The 18,019-nt window shown below is 38.1% G+C and overlaps 1 protein-coding gene across 1 annotated transcript in view; it reads left to right on the top strand.

Moving 5' to 3' along the window:
• Positions 1-18,019, top strand: part of nphp4 (nephronophthisis 4) — a 346,370-nt gene that overhangs the window by 312,444 nt on the left and 15,907 nt on the right. Inside the window, exons 22-24 of the mRNA XM_069919049.1 lie at positions 2,050-2,206; positions 9,955-10,040; positions 11,795-11,880. Of these exons, the coding sequence (XP_069775150.1) occupies positions 2,050-2,206; positions 9,955-10,040; positions 11,795-11,880 (329 nt within the window). The remainder of the gene's footprint in view (positions 1-2,049; positions 2,207-9,954; positions 10,041-11,794; positions 11,881-18,019) is intronic.

Genomic DNA, 18,019 nt, shown 5'->3' with positions numbered 1-18,019 from the left:
ATGCCTAGTTATAACAAAATTAAGCTTTATGTACAGCACAGAATGAGCCCTTCAGCTCATGATGTTGTCCCAACCTTATATAAACTTTTATAAGGGACCATGGGAAAGTGCGAGCAATAAATACTAATAGTGGACAATTTTTAAACAGGGTGGGAAAGTTGGTAGCGCTATAGTGCTCCACTTATATAGTGTGGGAAAGTTGGATGCACTATCGTGTACAATTTATCAGTACTGTGGGAGAAAGTGATGGCTGACCTGCCGTCCCAAAATTCCACGCAGCAGGGAAAGGGCTATATACCCTCTGCATACATGGAACATTCACAGAGGGGTTCCTCTGCTGCACGGTATTAAAGGAACTCAGGCCTGCCATTGTTTTTTATCCCCCACGGACTTTATAGATTGTGCACTAAAGCTCTACTAATTTTCCCACGCTGTTCGAAACTTGTCTGCCATTGCTGTTTATTGCTATTTATTTCCTTACTCCTCTCTCTCCCACTGTGACTTTTCCATGGCAAAGTTAATACCTTCATTTTAATCTTTTCTTCCTGCACTCACACAGAAACTTGGGTCATTTCAATCCCACAATGCAATTACCCCTTTCACACTTGCCTGACTGCAGATGCCGGGGATTGTAGTGGGGTCAAGGCCGCCAATTCCCAGTGTGAGATGACGTCATCTCACACTGGCCCTGAGCTGATTTTCCTTTCACACGCTACTTTAAAGGCCAATTGGCATTTGATTTCTGGGATCATCGGCAAGTGTGAAAGGGGCTTAAGTCACATACCATACTAACTTGAAAATATACTGTTCATTCTTCAACACAAGTTCAAAATCCTGGAATAACGCACCTAACAGGACTTCAGGAGCATTTTTGTAAAGAGTTTCTCCACCACATTTAAAGGTCTAAAACCTGACTAATAATTTGTGCGTTCTGGGAATGAAATGTAAAACCCTTGGACTGAAGGAGCTGTGTAGAGAAGAGCATAAATGTTTTCTGAAATTGTTACATCCAGTCGGCTCTGAAGTTAATAATCAAAAGATGCTTTAAGCCTCTGTGGAACAGCTCGAGAAGCAACGATCTGAGTAAAACAGAGATTTCAAATGTAAGCTGACCAGAAGTTCAGGATAACGTTGAGCAGTTTGCCAAGCAATCACTGCCTACTGTAGAGGAAACCACATAATGAACAGTAATAATAATAAGCTGAAAGAAAAGAGGGACAAGTAAATCATCTGTCCTGCATAAGAGAGGATGGGAGGAGGCAAAAGGACAGGTTCATGCATCTCCTCTGCCTGCATAGCAAGCTGCCTCAGGAAGGAGAAATTTAACAGATTTGATTAAAGTTCTTGTCCACTGCAAAAACAAATATATGTGATACAATAATTACAACTACTGGTTAACAGCATCCTTGTATTCATATGAAACACACTCTGCTGGAAGGCATTGGTTCAAAGGGTCAGCCATTTTGTCCCACTGATGCTACTACACTCACTGAGTTCCTCCAGGAGAATGTGTTTAACTTCAGATTCCAACATCTCCCTTGGCCCAATGCGTCTCCATAAATACAAGATTATTTACTACTAACGCCAGTCTCACGAATACATTAAATTACACAGGACATCCCACAACATCGCATCTCAATACATAACTCTAAGTTCTAGGGTGGTATTGGTTCCATGCAAACCAATGACCCAGTCAAGTTGTGCAGACAGGATTCATCAACAAATAGTAAGATAAATGTCAATGAATCTCTCTGACAGTTGATAAAGAAGGGAATGTTATCCACTGTTCCTTTTTCATTTGATGCCATAATGTATTAAGAACTACAGTAATGAGTGGTCTTACTTGAACATAGCTGTGATCAATCATAAATGACTGGAATTTGTACTTTTTACTTCTGTGAACAGCATTAATTTTCAAAAAGAAAACTCTAACAAATTTTGCTCTTATCATAACATCTCCAAACTATTTTTAAAATGTAAAAAAATTACTATGAACCTCAGTAAAAACAATTATGTTACAATTTTCCTTAATTTTAACCATTATTTCAGATTTATTTTAAAATAGAAAATCAGAAGCCAATTGCCATCCTGTGTGTGAACATTGAAGCTCAGCGGTATGTAGTTGACCAGACATTCCGCTTTTACCATCCTGAGCGTTCCTTTCTGAAGAAATCTATTCGCCTCCCTCCGTTGCATGTTCTGAGAGGTATTGTATTATTTAACTCTCGTAATATGCTGCTTAATATATTTTATATTAAATGTTTTAAGAGTGCTTCTTCCTTAAAATTAAAATAATATTAATGTTCATGAAGTGATATAAATGTGTTTAGTGCCATACATGCATTTCTTTCTTTTCCACACCACCATTTATTCGCTAGCAACTTCGATGTGGAATAGGTTGGCAGGGCGAGTAAATTGGGCTCTCCTTGTTATTGCTAGAAATAAATTTCCAACCTTTCAGCGCTTTCGTAATTCACACTGATCTCGCAGCAAATGAGACAGAGCACTAATTCCTATTTAAGTAGATGATCCGTATATAAAGGATTAAAAAAAACACACAATTTTCCCCATCACCCAAATGGTGTTTCGAATGAAGATAATGACAAAACACAGGTCACTGGATTTGTACCCAATCACTCGTATCCCTCAATAGTGGAATTTACAGCACAGATTCAGGCCATTAAGCCAGCTATTCAGTAATGGTATTCATTCTTAAGAGCATAAATCTGTGCTCCTCGCTTCATCTAGTTCAAACCAAGTACTGAACACAAGTGGTTTTTTAAATATTTTATTTAAAAATGTAATGTAATTAATGTAAAACCACTTAACAAACATAGCACAATATGTCAAACTTCATCCAAATACACATGGTATTTTATATATTAAAAAAAGAAAGAAAAACCTTCTCTAAATCCCTCCCCCCAACCCCTACAAACTAAAGAAAATGGACAAAAAAACCTCTACAGGAGCACTTCACTTTCCAATACTTTTAAATATATATATATATATATATATATATATATTCATAAGAGAAAGGGAATGTTGGAGATTCATTTAAATTTTAACACCAACAGTTTGCAAATTGAGCTTCATATTTCACAAAAAAAATGAGAATACGTGTTTTGATTGGGTTTTACTGGATTATATTTATGATTTCCAGTTTAATATTACTTCATATTAGGAATGTTCTCAATATATTACCCTATCAAAACCCTTTTAGAACTTTAAAATCTTTATTAGCTCGTTCTTTTAATGTTTAGAGTCTAAGTCTACAAGACCGGCTGAGCTCCTCCAGCATTTCTATGACTTTCCACTGCAGGGCTGCCGTGTGTCACTCCAGAGTCCCAAGTCTCTTTATTTATTTCTTGATGGTAATAACATCTCAGTTCTCTTTTCATTCAGGTGAATAATTTTAGTCATTTTTCCATACTTTTGTTTCTTCTTGTAATAGCAAGTTTCCCTTTAGAATGTTTCCTTTTGTAGTCTTAATCAGGGCTCTTTATAAATGTAAATTAACTTGGAGTAAAAAAGCGGCAGAAACTGGGAACCTCAAAACAAAACTACTGACCCCCTCGGCAGGTCAAACAACATTGGTTAGAGGGCAAAAGAATCAACATTTAGTTTGAAGGACATAAGAATGTATAAAATAGAAGCAGGAGAGACCTGAGACAGGCTGGTCTTCTTCAATGGCGAACTTTATCACTATTCTATACTAACACATTCTATTGATTCCTACAATGTCCTGTAATCTGAATAGAGTCAGTGACAAGAGTCTCCACATGCCTCCAGGATTCGACAGAGAGAGAAAGTTCATTTTATTTCAGTCATAAATGGTTATCTCACAGCTCCAGACACCACCTGGGGAATCACCTTCCCTTCAACACCTCTGTTAACCATAGAATCATGTAGCTCATAGAAGGCCTGTCAGTCCAACTCATTCATGTCAACGGAGTTTTAACTAAGCCTGTGTTTGTCCCTTATTCTTAAACATGATTTTCCACGTTTACATCTTGATGTCCTTTAAATGTCATATTTGCATTTACTTCAACAGCATCCCAAAATAATTAATTCCACAAACACGTGGTGGATAAACATTTCTTCTTGGGTACCTTTTAATCTTTCCGCTCTCATTCTTAAGCCTATGGTTAGGGAAAAAGATTGCAGCCATTCACCTTGTATATGCCCCTCGTGACAAGAACATGGTCTCACTAATGTCTTGTGCAATTGCAGTATTACACCTTAACGCCTGTAATCAGTGCCCTGAACAATGAAGTCAGGTGTGCCAAATGCCTCCTTCTTCACTCTCTATACCTGTGTCACCTCTTCTTGGGAACAATGCTGTGGTCCCTCTGTTTTCTAACAGCTCCAGAATCATATAATGTGCAAATCCTGCCCTAGTTTGACTGACCGAAGTGTATCATCTCACATTTATCTGAGTCAATTCTACTCTAGTTGCTTGGCCCAATTAGACAAACTTCCTCACTATTCACTCTGCCCCCAATTTTGTTGTCATCCACAAAACTTGCCATGATTCATCCAAATATTTAACATCTGCTGTGAACCCAGCAGACATCACTGACACAACACATATTTGTGTATATCAGTGAGGGCAGTCTTCTATCTTAAACATCAGAGAATGGAGGTGTATCCTAAATGCCTGCTGCACGTTCATGTTTGCTTTCAGTGAGTTATGTACGAGGACATCCATGTCTCTTTGATCAGTTACATTTCCCAACTTCACAGGTTAAAAAAAAAACTTAGCACTTTTTTCTTTATCTATTAGACAAGCTCACATTTTGCCACATTGTACCCCATTTGTAATCTTGTCACCTATTCACTCAGCTTGTCTACACCCTCTGTGGATATCATTTTCCTTTCAAAAATCCACGTGAACTCCTATTATTTTCTCAGTATCTTGATACCACAATTTAAAATTTTTCAGCATTTTCCCAGCCACCTGCATCAAGTTAACAGGTCAGTGGTTCCCTTTGTCCCCATCTCTGTTGTATGATGCCTGGGATTGTGTGAAGATGAGCAGGGACAGGACTGGTCAGTACTTGGAGGGGAGACTGCCTTGGAACACCAGGTGATGTAGATTTCTGTGAGGGGCGCTGGACAAAGTGGCGACTGTCTGCCTTGCACAGACAAACATTTTTAAAAATGTATTTATGTTACATTCTAAATGTAATATTACATGACGATAATGGAACCTTTACCTTCTTACAATCCAGTATCTATTGAACTTAGGATAACAACAGACAGATTATCCAATATATCTGTTACCACCTCTTTCAAAACTGAATATAGATAATAATGCTATGGGGATTTAGTGGTTTCCTGACTCATTCATGAAATATTTCTTTATTTATATTAATTTATTTTCCTTATTTACTCTTTAACCTTGATTCTTCAATATGTTTGGGAAGTTCTTTTTGTGTCTTCTGCCATAAGACGCACACAAATTATTTATTTCATTCCTTTGTCAGTTCCTGAATCCCCATTGTAGATCATCTAATCTTTGTTGGTAAAGAATCTACATTTGTCCTTGCTTATTTAGCTTTCCGTGGTCCTGTAGAAGTGTTCATAGCTTGTTTCGAGATGTACACTTCCAACTTTATGCTCTTATTCTGTATTTATTTTCCTTATCATTCCTTGCTGATTTCTGAACAACTCCCAATCTTTTAGCTAATTTCAATGTTAATGAATAATGTTGCTGTCACTGGGCTTGAGGAAAGAATTGCCATAATAGAATGGAAGTTTACCCAAAGTGATGTGATTCATTATGGACTTTCAATCTAACAAAGGAAAAGACAGAGCAATAAGAGACAAATTAACTGTGATAAATTGGAAAATACTTTAAAAGATATGGCAGAGGCTGGCAAAAGTTGGCATTTAAAGAAATAATATCTGACTTGAAACAAATAAATGATACTTTAATGCACAAGGACAATGCATTAGAAAAGGTGACCTAATTGTGGATTACAGAAGAAATTTAGCAAGTCTTAAATTGAAGAGGAAGGGTTTTTAAAGTTGCTCATTCTATTCCATTCTATTATGTTAGATTGAAAGTCCTTATTGAATCACATCACCTTGGGTAAACTTCCATTCTATTATGGCCATTCTTTCCTCAGGCATATTGACAGCAACATTATTCATTAACCCATGCACAGTAGTAAGATTGTTTTTTTCATTGGGTTCTCAAAATGCTGATCTAGAAATCTATCTTGTATACAGTACACCTTGCAAAATTCAGCCCAACACCTCTTTAATTGCCCCCTTTTAACTTGAGCAGAAAATTTTTGAAACAGTTCATTTTCTGACTGATTGCTCTTGTAAATCTCTTGGCTATTTGAGCTATATCGAGCTCCTCCTTGAATATATTCAATTATTTAGCTTCAGCTGCATTCTGTAATAAAGAATCCCACAGATTCACCACTCTGGGGAGGAAATATCTCCATGTTAGTCTAGTCAGTTTGGTTATTGTGGGTTTAGGATTGGGGAAGCTGAGGGACCACACAACTGCTTTCATTGGCGGGATGGTGGGGGAGAGAGTTAGTTCCTTCAAGGTCTTGAGAGTCCACATTTTGGAGGAGCTGTCTTGAAGCCAGCATACTGAAGCATCTATGAGGAAGGTACACCAACACTTCTACTTTCTAACGAGATTGGACATGACATTGAATACTCTATAAAAGTACCATGGAAGGAACACTGATTGGTTGAATCATGGCCTGGTTTGGAAAATTGAATGCCAGTGATGCAGAGGACTTCAGAAAGTGGTAAACCTAGCCGAATCCTTCATGAGCACCGAACTCGTGTCCACTGAAAATGTCTATGCGAGACACTGCCTTAAGCAGGCAGCCAATCATCTTGATCACAATTTTTTCTTGCTGCTGCCTGCAGGTAGAAGCTACAGCCACCAAGTTCAGCAACTCTAGGTGCAAGGACAGTTTTTTTTACCCCCAACAACCATAAGGCTCTTGAACCTCCCCATACCCAAACCATAATCAAGCTAGTTCAAGACTGTCAAAAGATCTGTTTGCTCTATTGAAATGTCAGTTTTAGTTTCTTGGACTAATTCCAACTGTGAATATTTATCTATCTTTTTATGTTCATTATCTCTTAGTCTGTTGTGGTAATTTAATATATACTGTTGTATTTGGTGTGTATTTTTGACCATGGCAATGGACAAAATGGTCACCAGTTTCTGAACTTACCCACCATCCAGAAAATTCTTTCATCATCTGGGGCTGTCCAGTCTCATCAGGATTTTATAACTATCAATTAGGTCCCTTCTCATTCTTTTAAATTTGAGTGACTCTAAGCCCAGTCATTGTAATCTCTTTATACAGCAGTCCTTCCACCCCAAGAATCATTTGGTGAATGAATACCGTACTCCCTCCACAGCGAGAACATCCTTCATCCAGCTGCACAATTGTACATTGACAATAAGGCATCACTACTCCTGCACTCAAATGCTCTTGTAGTGAAGGCCGACCTACCCTGATCCTTGTTAACCACATACTGCTCTACCTGCTTATTTCAGTGACTTCTGGGCAAGGGAACCAATGCCTCATTGCAATGCCTCATTGCACCCCATTCCCCCTTTTCTATTCACTTGTCATTTAGATAACGATCTGCTTTCCTGTCATTACCACCCAAAGTGGAAATTTCACATTCATCTACATTATGCAGTCTCTCCCACTCACAAAACCTGTCAAAATCTCTCTGAAATCTATGTGCATTCAGATCCCACTTCACTAATTTTACGTCATCTGCCAACTTGGAGAGAGTAAATTTAATTACGTCTAAATCACTAATAAGCAGTGAATAGCAAAATCCTATAATACTCCACATGTCCCTACCTGGCACCCAGAAAATGACAAATTTATTCCCACTCATTGTTTCCTATTCCAATCCTATATCGTTTATGCGGAATGAGTGTGAGAATCATGTAGAACCTCATCAAAAGCTTTCTGTAAGTCCAAATGTGAACAAATCTAACTGTTCTTTCCCATCCATTCTCTATTGGCATCTTCAACGTCCCTTAAAATTTTGTCAAATCACAATTTCCCTTTCATAAATCCAAGCTAATTTTGACTGTTTCCAAATGTTCGATTCTTTCATCCCATTACACCATTAATAGATTCTTATCATTTCCTGCACGTATATTTAGACACAAAATTTGAAACATAGAATTATGTTAAAACAATTTGGAGGTGACTCAGGAAAAAGAATGCTGCTTCATCTGGCAGTGGCTCTGGGAACGAAGACCAATTTGATGACAGTAACCTCGAAGAACCACCCCTCCGCACCCCTGCGTCCACTGATAATCCCATCCTGTCTGTATCGAGGATGATGTGAGCGCTGCCTTCGGGAGAGTGGATCTGAGGAGAGCATCTAGGCCAGATGAAGTACCTGGCCGAGTATTAGAAACCTGCGCTGACTATCCGTATTCACGGATGTCTACAATATCTCACTCCAGCAGGGTGTGGTACCCCACCTGTTTCAAACAGGCGTGAATCATACCGGTGCCTAAGGAGAGGGCAGTAACCTGTCTTAATGACCGTCGACCATCAGCACTTACATCAACAGTGATGAAGTGTTTTGAAAGGCTGGTGATGAAGTGCATCAGCTCCTGTCTGAGCAGTGACATGGATACATTCCAGTTCACCTATCGTAGCAACAGGTCTATGCCATCTCCCTGGTTCTACACAAAGTCTTAGAACACCTGAACAGTAAAAATTCATTCTCTTTATCGACTACTGTTCTGCATTTAACATCATCAAAACTGATCAGCAAATTCCGAGACTTGGGATTCGACACCCACTGTGTAATCGGTTCATGGATTTCCTCACCTCCAGACCATGATCAGTGATGATTGGTAAGAACATCACCTCCACAATCTCCCATCAGTCCCAGAGTACCACAGGGCTGTGTTCTTTGTCCTTGGCTCTAGTCACTTTATACCTATGACGGTGTGGCTCGTTATTACAGTTACACCATTTACAAATTTGCCAATGATACCACTAGGGGGAGGAGTCGGCCTACAGGAGGGAGACTGAAAATGTGGCTGAATGGTGCGCCCACAACAACCTTGCACTCAATGTCACCCAAACCAAGGAGCTGATTGTTGACTTCAGGAAGGGAAAGCCAGAGGTGTACGATCCGGTGATCACTGGATTTTTGGGATTCACTATCTGGATAGCATCGTTAAGAAAGCACATTATCCCCTCTACTTGCTCAGGAGTTTGCAGAGGTTCGATATGACACCAGAAACCCTGGAAAATCTCTACAGGTGTGCGGTAGGAAGTGCGCTGTAAAGCCTGCAAAGGGTAGTGGTCACAGGCTAAACCCTCCCCACTATTGAGAATATCTGCAGGGAACGCTGCCGTCGGAGAGCAGTAAGGGGATCCACGCCACCCAGCACATGCTCTGTTCTCGCTGCTGCCATCGGGAAAGAGGTATCGGTGCCACGAGACTCGCACCACCAGGTTCAGGAACAGCTGCTCCCCCTCCACCATCAACAAACTCAATCAAGGACTCATTTAAGGGCTCTTAAACAATTTATTGATTTTTTTTGGATTCTCTTTGTATTGCACCGTCAGTATGTTTACATCCGTTATCTGTTTACATGTATGTGCCGTGTACAGTTTTTTTGCGTTACCAATAAGTGCCAATTCTTCCTCGCCTGCAGGAAAGAGAATCTCAGGGTGGTATGTGATGTCATGTAATGTACTCTGACAATAAATCTGAAATCTGACACAATGGACTATGGCTTTGCCAGTCAACTTGCCGTCAGAAGTATTAGCACTATTTAGTTTCACTGTGCAAATTGTTTTTTCCGAATCACAAGTCATGTGGTTATTTATTCTATGCAAGTCCAGAGTGAATGGGACAATGAGCTCTGTGGTGCTGCTGAGGTGTTGTTTCCAAGTGTCATTTGAAACTTTCCAGGTACAACTGTGCAGGAATCACATGGTGAATTTCAAATCCACGCCCGCTGCAGCGATGCAAATGTCATCTGTGAAACAAAGAAAATGGTATGTTCTTGTTTTACTCCTGTTGGCATTATTTGAATGTTTTTGAACATTTGAAAACTCTGATAACATTTTTGAGAAAGACAAGTGCCTGACAGTATCTAAGAAGATGGGACGTATGTAACGGGATTCATGACTTCAGTTTTCTCCTGAGTGTGCTAATGGTGGGTGAGCCATCTGCAAAGTGACTAACCCACCCAATGGCATTTTCATCTAGGTCATTTATATTTATCACAAACAACACCAATCCTGCAGAACACCACGAGTCTCAGGCGTCCAGCCAATAGCAGCCCTCCACTCCTATGAGTCACCCAATCCTTATCCAGACTATCAACTCACCCTGGATCCCATTTAACCCCAGGTCTCTGGGACCTATGGGGAGGGGTAGATGCTGGATAAGAGAATTTTCCGGTTACTTGAGATTGCATGTTGTGTGGATTGGCAAACTAATGGTGAGGCGTGCTTATTTTAAACTTTTATAATTTTTGCCGATTTATTTTCTGCAATTTTTCTTTTCCTGGCTACTTGAGACTGCCATTTGCATGAATTCTGGATAACAGGGTTTTACCATACCTGCATCCTCTGGATCAACCTACCTTGTCAAGCACATTATTGAAATCTATGCAGGCAACATCTATTACCTCACCCTCATCAACCACTTTTGTCACCTCCTCAAACAACTCAAAATTATTAAGACAAGATGCCCTTCTCAATAGGGACCTCAAGCACCCCCTTTCCCCTCTCTGGGACTACAGAACATTTAAGTAAAAGCCTTAATTTATGTGTTACATGAGATATCTTATAGAAGGCCTCAGGCCTGAACCATTGGTTATATATCTTTACCCACAATAGATGCTGTGAAACCAGCTGAGATCCTCCAGCAATTTTGTGTTTTTAGCTACAATCACAACATCTGCAGACTTTCATGTTTCACACATCTCAGTTCAAGAACAGTTTTCTTTCCAACAGTAGTCAGGCTCTTGAAATTCCTCATGTTACCTTAACCATAAACACAGTTATGGGAATACCGTTAGGGGCAGTGGGGTTAGCTTAGCGATTAGCGCACCATGTTAGAGCACCAGCGACCCGGGATTGAAACCGGCAGAGGCTGTAAGGTGCTTGTACGTTCCCTTCATGTCTGCATGGGATTCCTCCAGGTTCCGCCCACCCTTTGAAACATACCGCGGTGTAGGTAATTTCGGTGTAATTGGGCAGCACAGGCTCATGGGCCGAAAAGACCTGTTACCGTGCTGTATGTCTAAAATTTAAAATGCCGAAAGATCTGTTTTTTGCACTAACTGCAACTGTGAATATTTATAATCCATCCTTATATTTGGCATACTGTAGTAGTTAAATTTTTACTATTATAGTCGATGTACTTTAGTAGCTGTGCGGTTGCAGCACGTAAAAGTTTTGGCACATTTGTACATTGCACTTATGTATATGACAATATATTCTCTTTTCATCCGATATCTCATATTTCATCTCTAATGTCCCACATAATTCTGGGAAAATGGAGCAATGCCTGTTTTGGAGTGGATTCTGGCATATAGAGACTCTGTAGGATTGTTTGATTCATCCCATTGATCAGGGAAAACAGGACATGAAGCTATTTCCGAAAATTAGATCATGGCCCTATCCTGTCTACCTGGGCATGTAAATAAAATCCCCAAAAGGCATCCTTAATTATTCAAAGTTTCCTGCAGCAAAACTGTACCAATTAATCATGGACTGACTCAACTTTGTTTCTTTTGTAGGCTCCCAATGAGCCCCAAGATATTTTTTTAAAAGTGGCATGTGGACCATCTCCAGAGATCAAGAAGTTTTGTGTCATAATTTACATGTGAGTAACCACCACTGAACCGATTCAAAAATATTTGCTCAAGAAATTATGCACCATCTCACTATTACAACAAGGTCAGATTTCTGATCTTTGCAGTTACCTTCATGACACAAGTTTGGTTGTTCCGAACTGCATTTGCGTTGTAAGTGTTAAGTAGAAGATCCCTTCGGCCCTTCTAGTCTATTGCCTGGTCCTACTGACCTCCATCCAGAACATAGCTCTCTACCATCCATCTACCTGTCCCAATTCTTCTTAAATGTTAAATTTGAGCCTGCATTCATCACTTCAGCTGGCAGCTCGTTCCACACCCCCACCACTCTCTGTGAAGAAGTTCCCCTCAAATTTATCTCTTTCACTGGAGGAGTCACACGATGGAGTAGTGGCCGGTAGGATAAAACTAGCCCACTCCAGAAAAGAAGAAAAAAAGTTAAGAAAAGACAAAGTTCAATAAATACAAAATATAAAAAATAAAAGATCAAGTTGCAGAGAAGAGAAAGAAGATGGCACCCAAGAAGGAAAAAGTAAAAACAACGGGGAAAAAAAGTAGAAAATTCACCGGAAAAGAGAGAAGAAGGCCTTACCTGCAAGAAGGAACAGGGAGCCGTGGTGGAGAAGAGCGCCCGATCTCTGAGGTTGGTTACGGCCCCACGGAGTCGCGACCCCCCCCCCCCCCAATGCACAACTGTGCAATCTAAGAAGGAAAACACCGACGGGAGGGGGAGTCAGCCAACGAGCGGGCAACCACGGCGCGACCAGCTGAGGGATGCCCGACATCAGGGCTCTCAGCTGGAAGATGAGAAAAGCGGCAGGAGAGGGAGTGAAGTAGGTGACAAAGAAAGTCAACGGGGTGAATGGAAAGAAGAGCAGCAGCAGGAGATTCAACAGATGAGTAGCTCAGAAGAAGAGAACCAACAGGAAGAGGCCCAGCAAGAAGAGGGGCTACAAAGTGAGACATCAGGAAAATCAGAAGAGACACAGACACAAAGAAGAGAAGAAGAAGACACAAACATAGGTACAAACACAGAAGAAGAGGAAGAAGACGACCAAGATCTTCACAGAGAAATAGAAGGTAAAACAGATGGACAGAATATAGATAAAGCTTTTTTTGAAGAACAAATGAGATCATTAAAAGAACTGTTGTCATTAGAATTTAGTGCAATTAAAAGAAAACTGAAAAGAACAGAAGTTAAAATGCAAAGTTTAAGAGCTGGTCATGATAGAAATAGGGAAAAGAGTAGAGAACGTGGAAGAGCGGGAAATGGCTGTTGTAGAAATGGAAGTAAATGACTTAAGAGGAAAATTGGAAGAAAGTGATTAAAAAGTTAGAGTCACAAGAGTTGTTATCTCAGAAAATTGATATGTTGGAAAATTATAATAGGCGAAACAACATAAAAATAGTGGGCCTGAAGGAAGATGAAGAAGGCACAGATATGAAGGAATTTATAAAAGAATGGATCCCGAAGGTCCTGGGAATGACAGAAATACAGGAAGGAATGGAAATAGAAAGTGCACACAGAGCATTAGCTCCGAAACCAAAGGCACATCAAAAACCAAGATCCATTTTAGTAAAATTTTTGAGATATACGACAAGAGAAAATATACTGGAGCGGGCAAGGAATAAAATTAGAGAAGACAATAAACCATTGGAATACAAGGGTCAAAAAATATTTTTTTACTCAGACTTTAGTTTTGAACTCTTAAAGAAGAGGAAGGAATTTAATACAGCAAAATCAATCCTATGGAAAAAAGGTTATAAATTCATGTTAAGACATCCAGCTGTGCTTAAAATATTTATCCCTGGGGAGCAAAGCAGGCTGTTCTCGGATCTGGAGGAGGCACAAGAATTTGCAGAACACTTGCAAGACAGAAGGAGAGATGAAGAGATGTAACAAGAATGAAGAACGGCGATAAAATATATATAAATGTAAAAACAATGTATATGTAAAGAACTAAAGAAGAGAAAGAGAAGGGAAGGAAGGAAGTAAGGGGAAAAAAAGGAAGAATTTTGTTAAATGTGTAAAAAAAATGTTTTTGGGAGTGGGGGGGGAGAATAACCGTCACTGCGAAATCAGTTGACCCTTGCGAGCAGGTTCGCAATCCAAATGGAAAGGGGAGTTGTGGTTGCCCGGCAAGGGATAAGGGGCAACTCAGAGGTGGGGGGGGGGAATATTTGGGGTTAAGGGAATATTGGATGTGGGAGTTGTTGAAGTATTTTATGTTTTAAATGTGTTGTCATACATTGAGTTTAAAAAGGGAAAACAGAGATGAAAATGGAGAAAAGGGTGGTGAGGAAGCGGAAATGAGGTGTAAACAGGATATGAGATGGCCATGTTGAACTATATGACTATAAACATTAATGGAATACAAAACCAAATTAAAAGGAAGAGGCTATTAAATTTACTGAAAAAAGAAAAAATAGATATAGCATTTGTGCAGGAAATGCATCTAACTGAAGTGGAACATAACATATTAAAAAGAGACTGGGTAGGGCATGTAGCGGCAGCATCCTATAATTCAAAAGCTAGAGGTGTAGCTATATTAATTAATAAAAATGTACCAATCAAAATAGAGGAGGAAATAATAGATCCAGCAGGGAGGTAGAAATGATAAAGTGTCAGACATATTCAGAAATTTTGAATTTGCTCAATATATATGCACCTAATGAAGAGGATCAAAAGTTTATGCAAGATTTTTTTTGATGATTGTAGATACGCAAGGGAATATGTTGATAGCAGGGGATTTTAACCTTAATTTGGATCCAATGTTGGATAAAACTAGATAAAAGACTAGCAAAAAGAGTAAAGTGGCCAAATTTATGGTTAAATCAATGCAGGAAATGAAACTTATGGATATATGGAGGAGGCAACACCCAAGAAAGAGAGATTACTCTTATTATTCAAGTAGGCATAAAACATACTCAAGGATTGATATGTTTTTGTTGTTGGCCCATATTCAAGGGAGAGTTAGGAAAACTGGGACACAATGAAAGCCTTCATTAGAGGGCAGATAATAAGTTATGTAAGTAAGATGAAAAAGGACTACAATCGGGAAATAGAGCAGTTGGAAAGGGAGATAGTAAGTACAGAAAAGGAACTAGTAAAAAGGGATGCTATAACAGAAAGGAGAGAATTGGCAGACAAAAAAAAATACAAAACATTACAAATGTATAAGGTGGAGAAGAACATAATGAAAATAAAGTAAAAGTATTACAGACTAGGAGAAAAAAACACAAACTATTAGCCTGGTAACTTAAAACAGAACAAGCGAAAGGAACTGTATTGGCATCAAGGAAAAAGGACAAAAAAAGTACATATAATGCAACAGAGATTAATGAGAACTTGAAGGAATTTTATGAACTACTAAACAAAACTGAGAACGAGGGGAAAGATGATAAAGTAGAAGAATTTTTAGCTAAAATTGAACTGCCGAAATTGCAAGAAGAGGAACAAAACAAATTGATAAAACCATTTGAAATAGAGGAAGTACAAGATATATTAAAAAAGCTGCCGAACAATGAAACACCTGGAGAGGATGGATTCCCAATCGAATTCTATAAAACATTTAAATAATTATTAATTCCTCCTCTCCTGGAAGTAATGAACCAGATAGAACAAACACAAAACTTGCCAGATTCATGTAAGACAGCAATAATTACAGTAATACCAAAGATGGAGAAGGATCCACTAACACCAACATCATGTAGATCAATATCTCTACTTAATTCAGATTATAAGATAATAGTGAAATTATTAGCAAACAGATTGGCCGATTGTGTACCAAAAATAGTAAAACAAGATCAAACTGAATTTATTAAGAAAAGTCGAACAGCAGATAATGTCTGTAAACTTATTAATCTAATTCATGCAGTTCAAGGAATTAAGAAACCAACAGTGGCTGATGCTTTCAATGCAGAAAAAGCCTTTGACAGGGTAGAATGGAATTATTTATTCAAAGTATTACAGAAAAATATATTAATTGGATTAAAGCATTATATAATGGACCATTGGCGAAGGTAACAGTAAATGGATATGTATCGAACCAATTTAAATTAACGCTTTAGCAATAGAACCATTGGCAGAACTGATAAGAATAGAAAATAAAATAAAGGGATAAAAATAAAGGAGAAGGAGTATAAAATTAGTTTATTTGGAGATGACATCATAGTATACTTAACAGAACCAGAAATATCAATAAAAGAATTACATAAGAAATTGAAGGAGTATGGAGAAATATCGGGGTACAAGATCAACTTAAATAAAAGTGAAGTTATGCCAATGAGTAACGCGTATTCTACAGAATTTAAAAAGGAATCACCATTTAAATAACAAACAGAAGCAATCCAATACCTTAAGCCACCTGTACACATTAAATTATCAACCACTAATAAAGAAATTGAAGGAAGACTTAGAACATTGGAAAGAATTACTGGTAACTTTGATAGGGAGGGTAAATTGTATTAAAATGAATGTCTTCCCAAGGATACAATACTTATTTCAATAGTTACCAATTCCCTTAACAGAGAAATTCTTTAATGAACTAAAAATAATAAATAATAAGGAAATTCTTGTGGAAAGGGGGGAAACCGAGGATAGCATTAGAGAAATTAACAGAGAGGTACAACCAAGGTGGTTTGCAGATACCAAACTTTAAAAATTATTATAGAGCAGCACAATTAAAGTATTTATCAGATTTTTACCAGACAAGGGAAAAACCAGACTGGACTAAGATAGAACTAGATAAAATAGGGGAGAAGGTACCGGAACATATACTTTATAAGTGGGATGAAAAGTTGGTACAATATAAAAGCTCACCTGTACTGCATCATTTACTCAATATATAGAAGAAGATTCACTTAGAAAGGAAAAAAAAATGAATTACGAAATACCAAAATTACTATTGACGCAAAATCTGGTAATCCCTTTTACAATAGTTAACTTTTCCTTTAGAGAATGGGAGAGAAAAGGAATCAAAAGAATAGAAAATTGTTTTTTGGGAAATAATTTATTAACCTTTGAACAGTTGAAGTACAAATACGGAATAACTTATCAATTGAAAGCTTATTTAAAGGATAAATTGGGAAACAGACTGAGATTACCAGAAGGAAGCAGCTTTCAATATGTGATTACAGACACAATGATAATTAAAAGATTTATAACGAACATGTACATTAAGCTGCAAGATAAGGAAAATGATGAAATAAGCTATAAACCCAAAGAAAAGTGGGAAAAGGATTTAAACATAAAGATAAAAAATGAAACATCTGAAAAGTTATGTTCTGGAAGAATATATTAAACACAAGGTTACACATGATACAGTATAATTGGTTACACAGGTTATACATCACGCCCCAAAAGTTAAAAAAAAATGGGATCTAATATTATCAGATAGATATTTTCACTGTAAGAAGGAAATGGGAACAACATTACATGAAATTTGGGCATGAAAGAAAGTGAAAATGTTTTGGGAAGATCTAAATCGGATATTAAATAAAATCCACAAAAAATAACAACATAACATCCAGAGATCTTTCTTCTAAGTAATATAAGAAGTAAGGAATTAGGCCTCAAATTGGATAAAGCGCAAAAAAAGATTTATTATGATAGCCTTAGCAGTAGCAAAAAAATGTATGATGTCAACTTGGAAAATGGAAGGGAGCATGAGAATACAGCAATGGTACATGGAAATGAATAAATGTATTCCATTGGAAAAAATAACATAATTTAAAAAATAAAGTCACATTATTTGAACAAATTTGGGAACCGTACATGGAACATAACAGAGAAGGCTCGCCTCAGACCTCCACCCCCTAAAATGATAAGACAAAATGACTTGATCCAGTGTGTAAATGTAGATGACACATTTTTCTTGTTTATTTTTCATTGTGTGATGGCATTGTTTAATGGTTTTATTGTATTGTATATGTTGAATATTTATTGGCTTTGGAGGGGGGTGGGAAGGGGGGAGTCAAGGTCAATGTGTATATTTAATGAGAAAGGTTTGTATATATTTTGGTTGCTATGGTTCACAGTGTGAAAAAAAAATTATTTAAAAAAACTTATCTCTTTCACCCTTAACCCATGTCTTCTGGGTTGTATCTCACTCCCCCTCATAATATTAAATATGTCAATCAAATCTCTCA

This window comes from Narcine bancroftii, chromosome 2 (assembly GCF_036971445.1).
Source record: "Narcine bancroftii isolate sNarBan1 chromosome 2, sNarBan1.hap1, whole genome shotgun sequence".
NCBI classification, from domain to species: Eukaryota; Metazoa; Chordata; class Chondrichthyes; order Torpediniformes; family Narcinidae; genus Narcine; species Narcine bancroftii.
The sequence above is the reverse complement of the archived record's forward strand: the minus strand, read 5'-3'. Positions and strand labels throughout refer to the sequence as shown.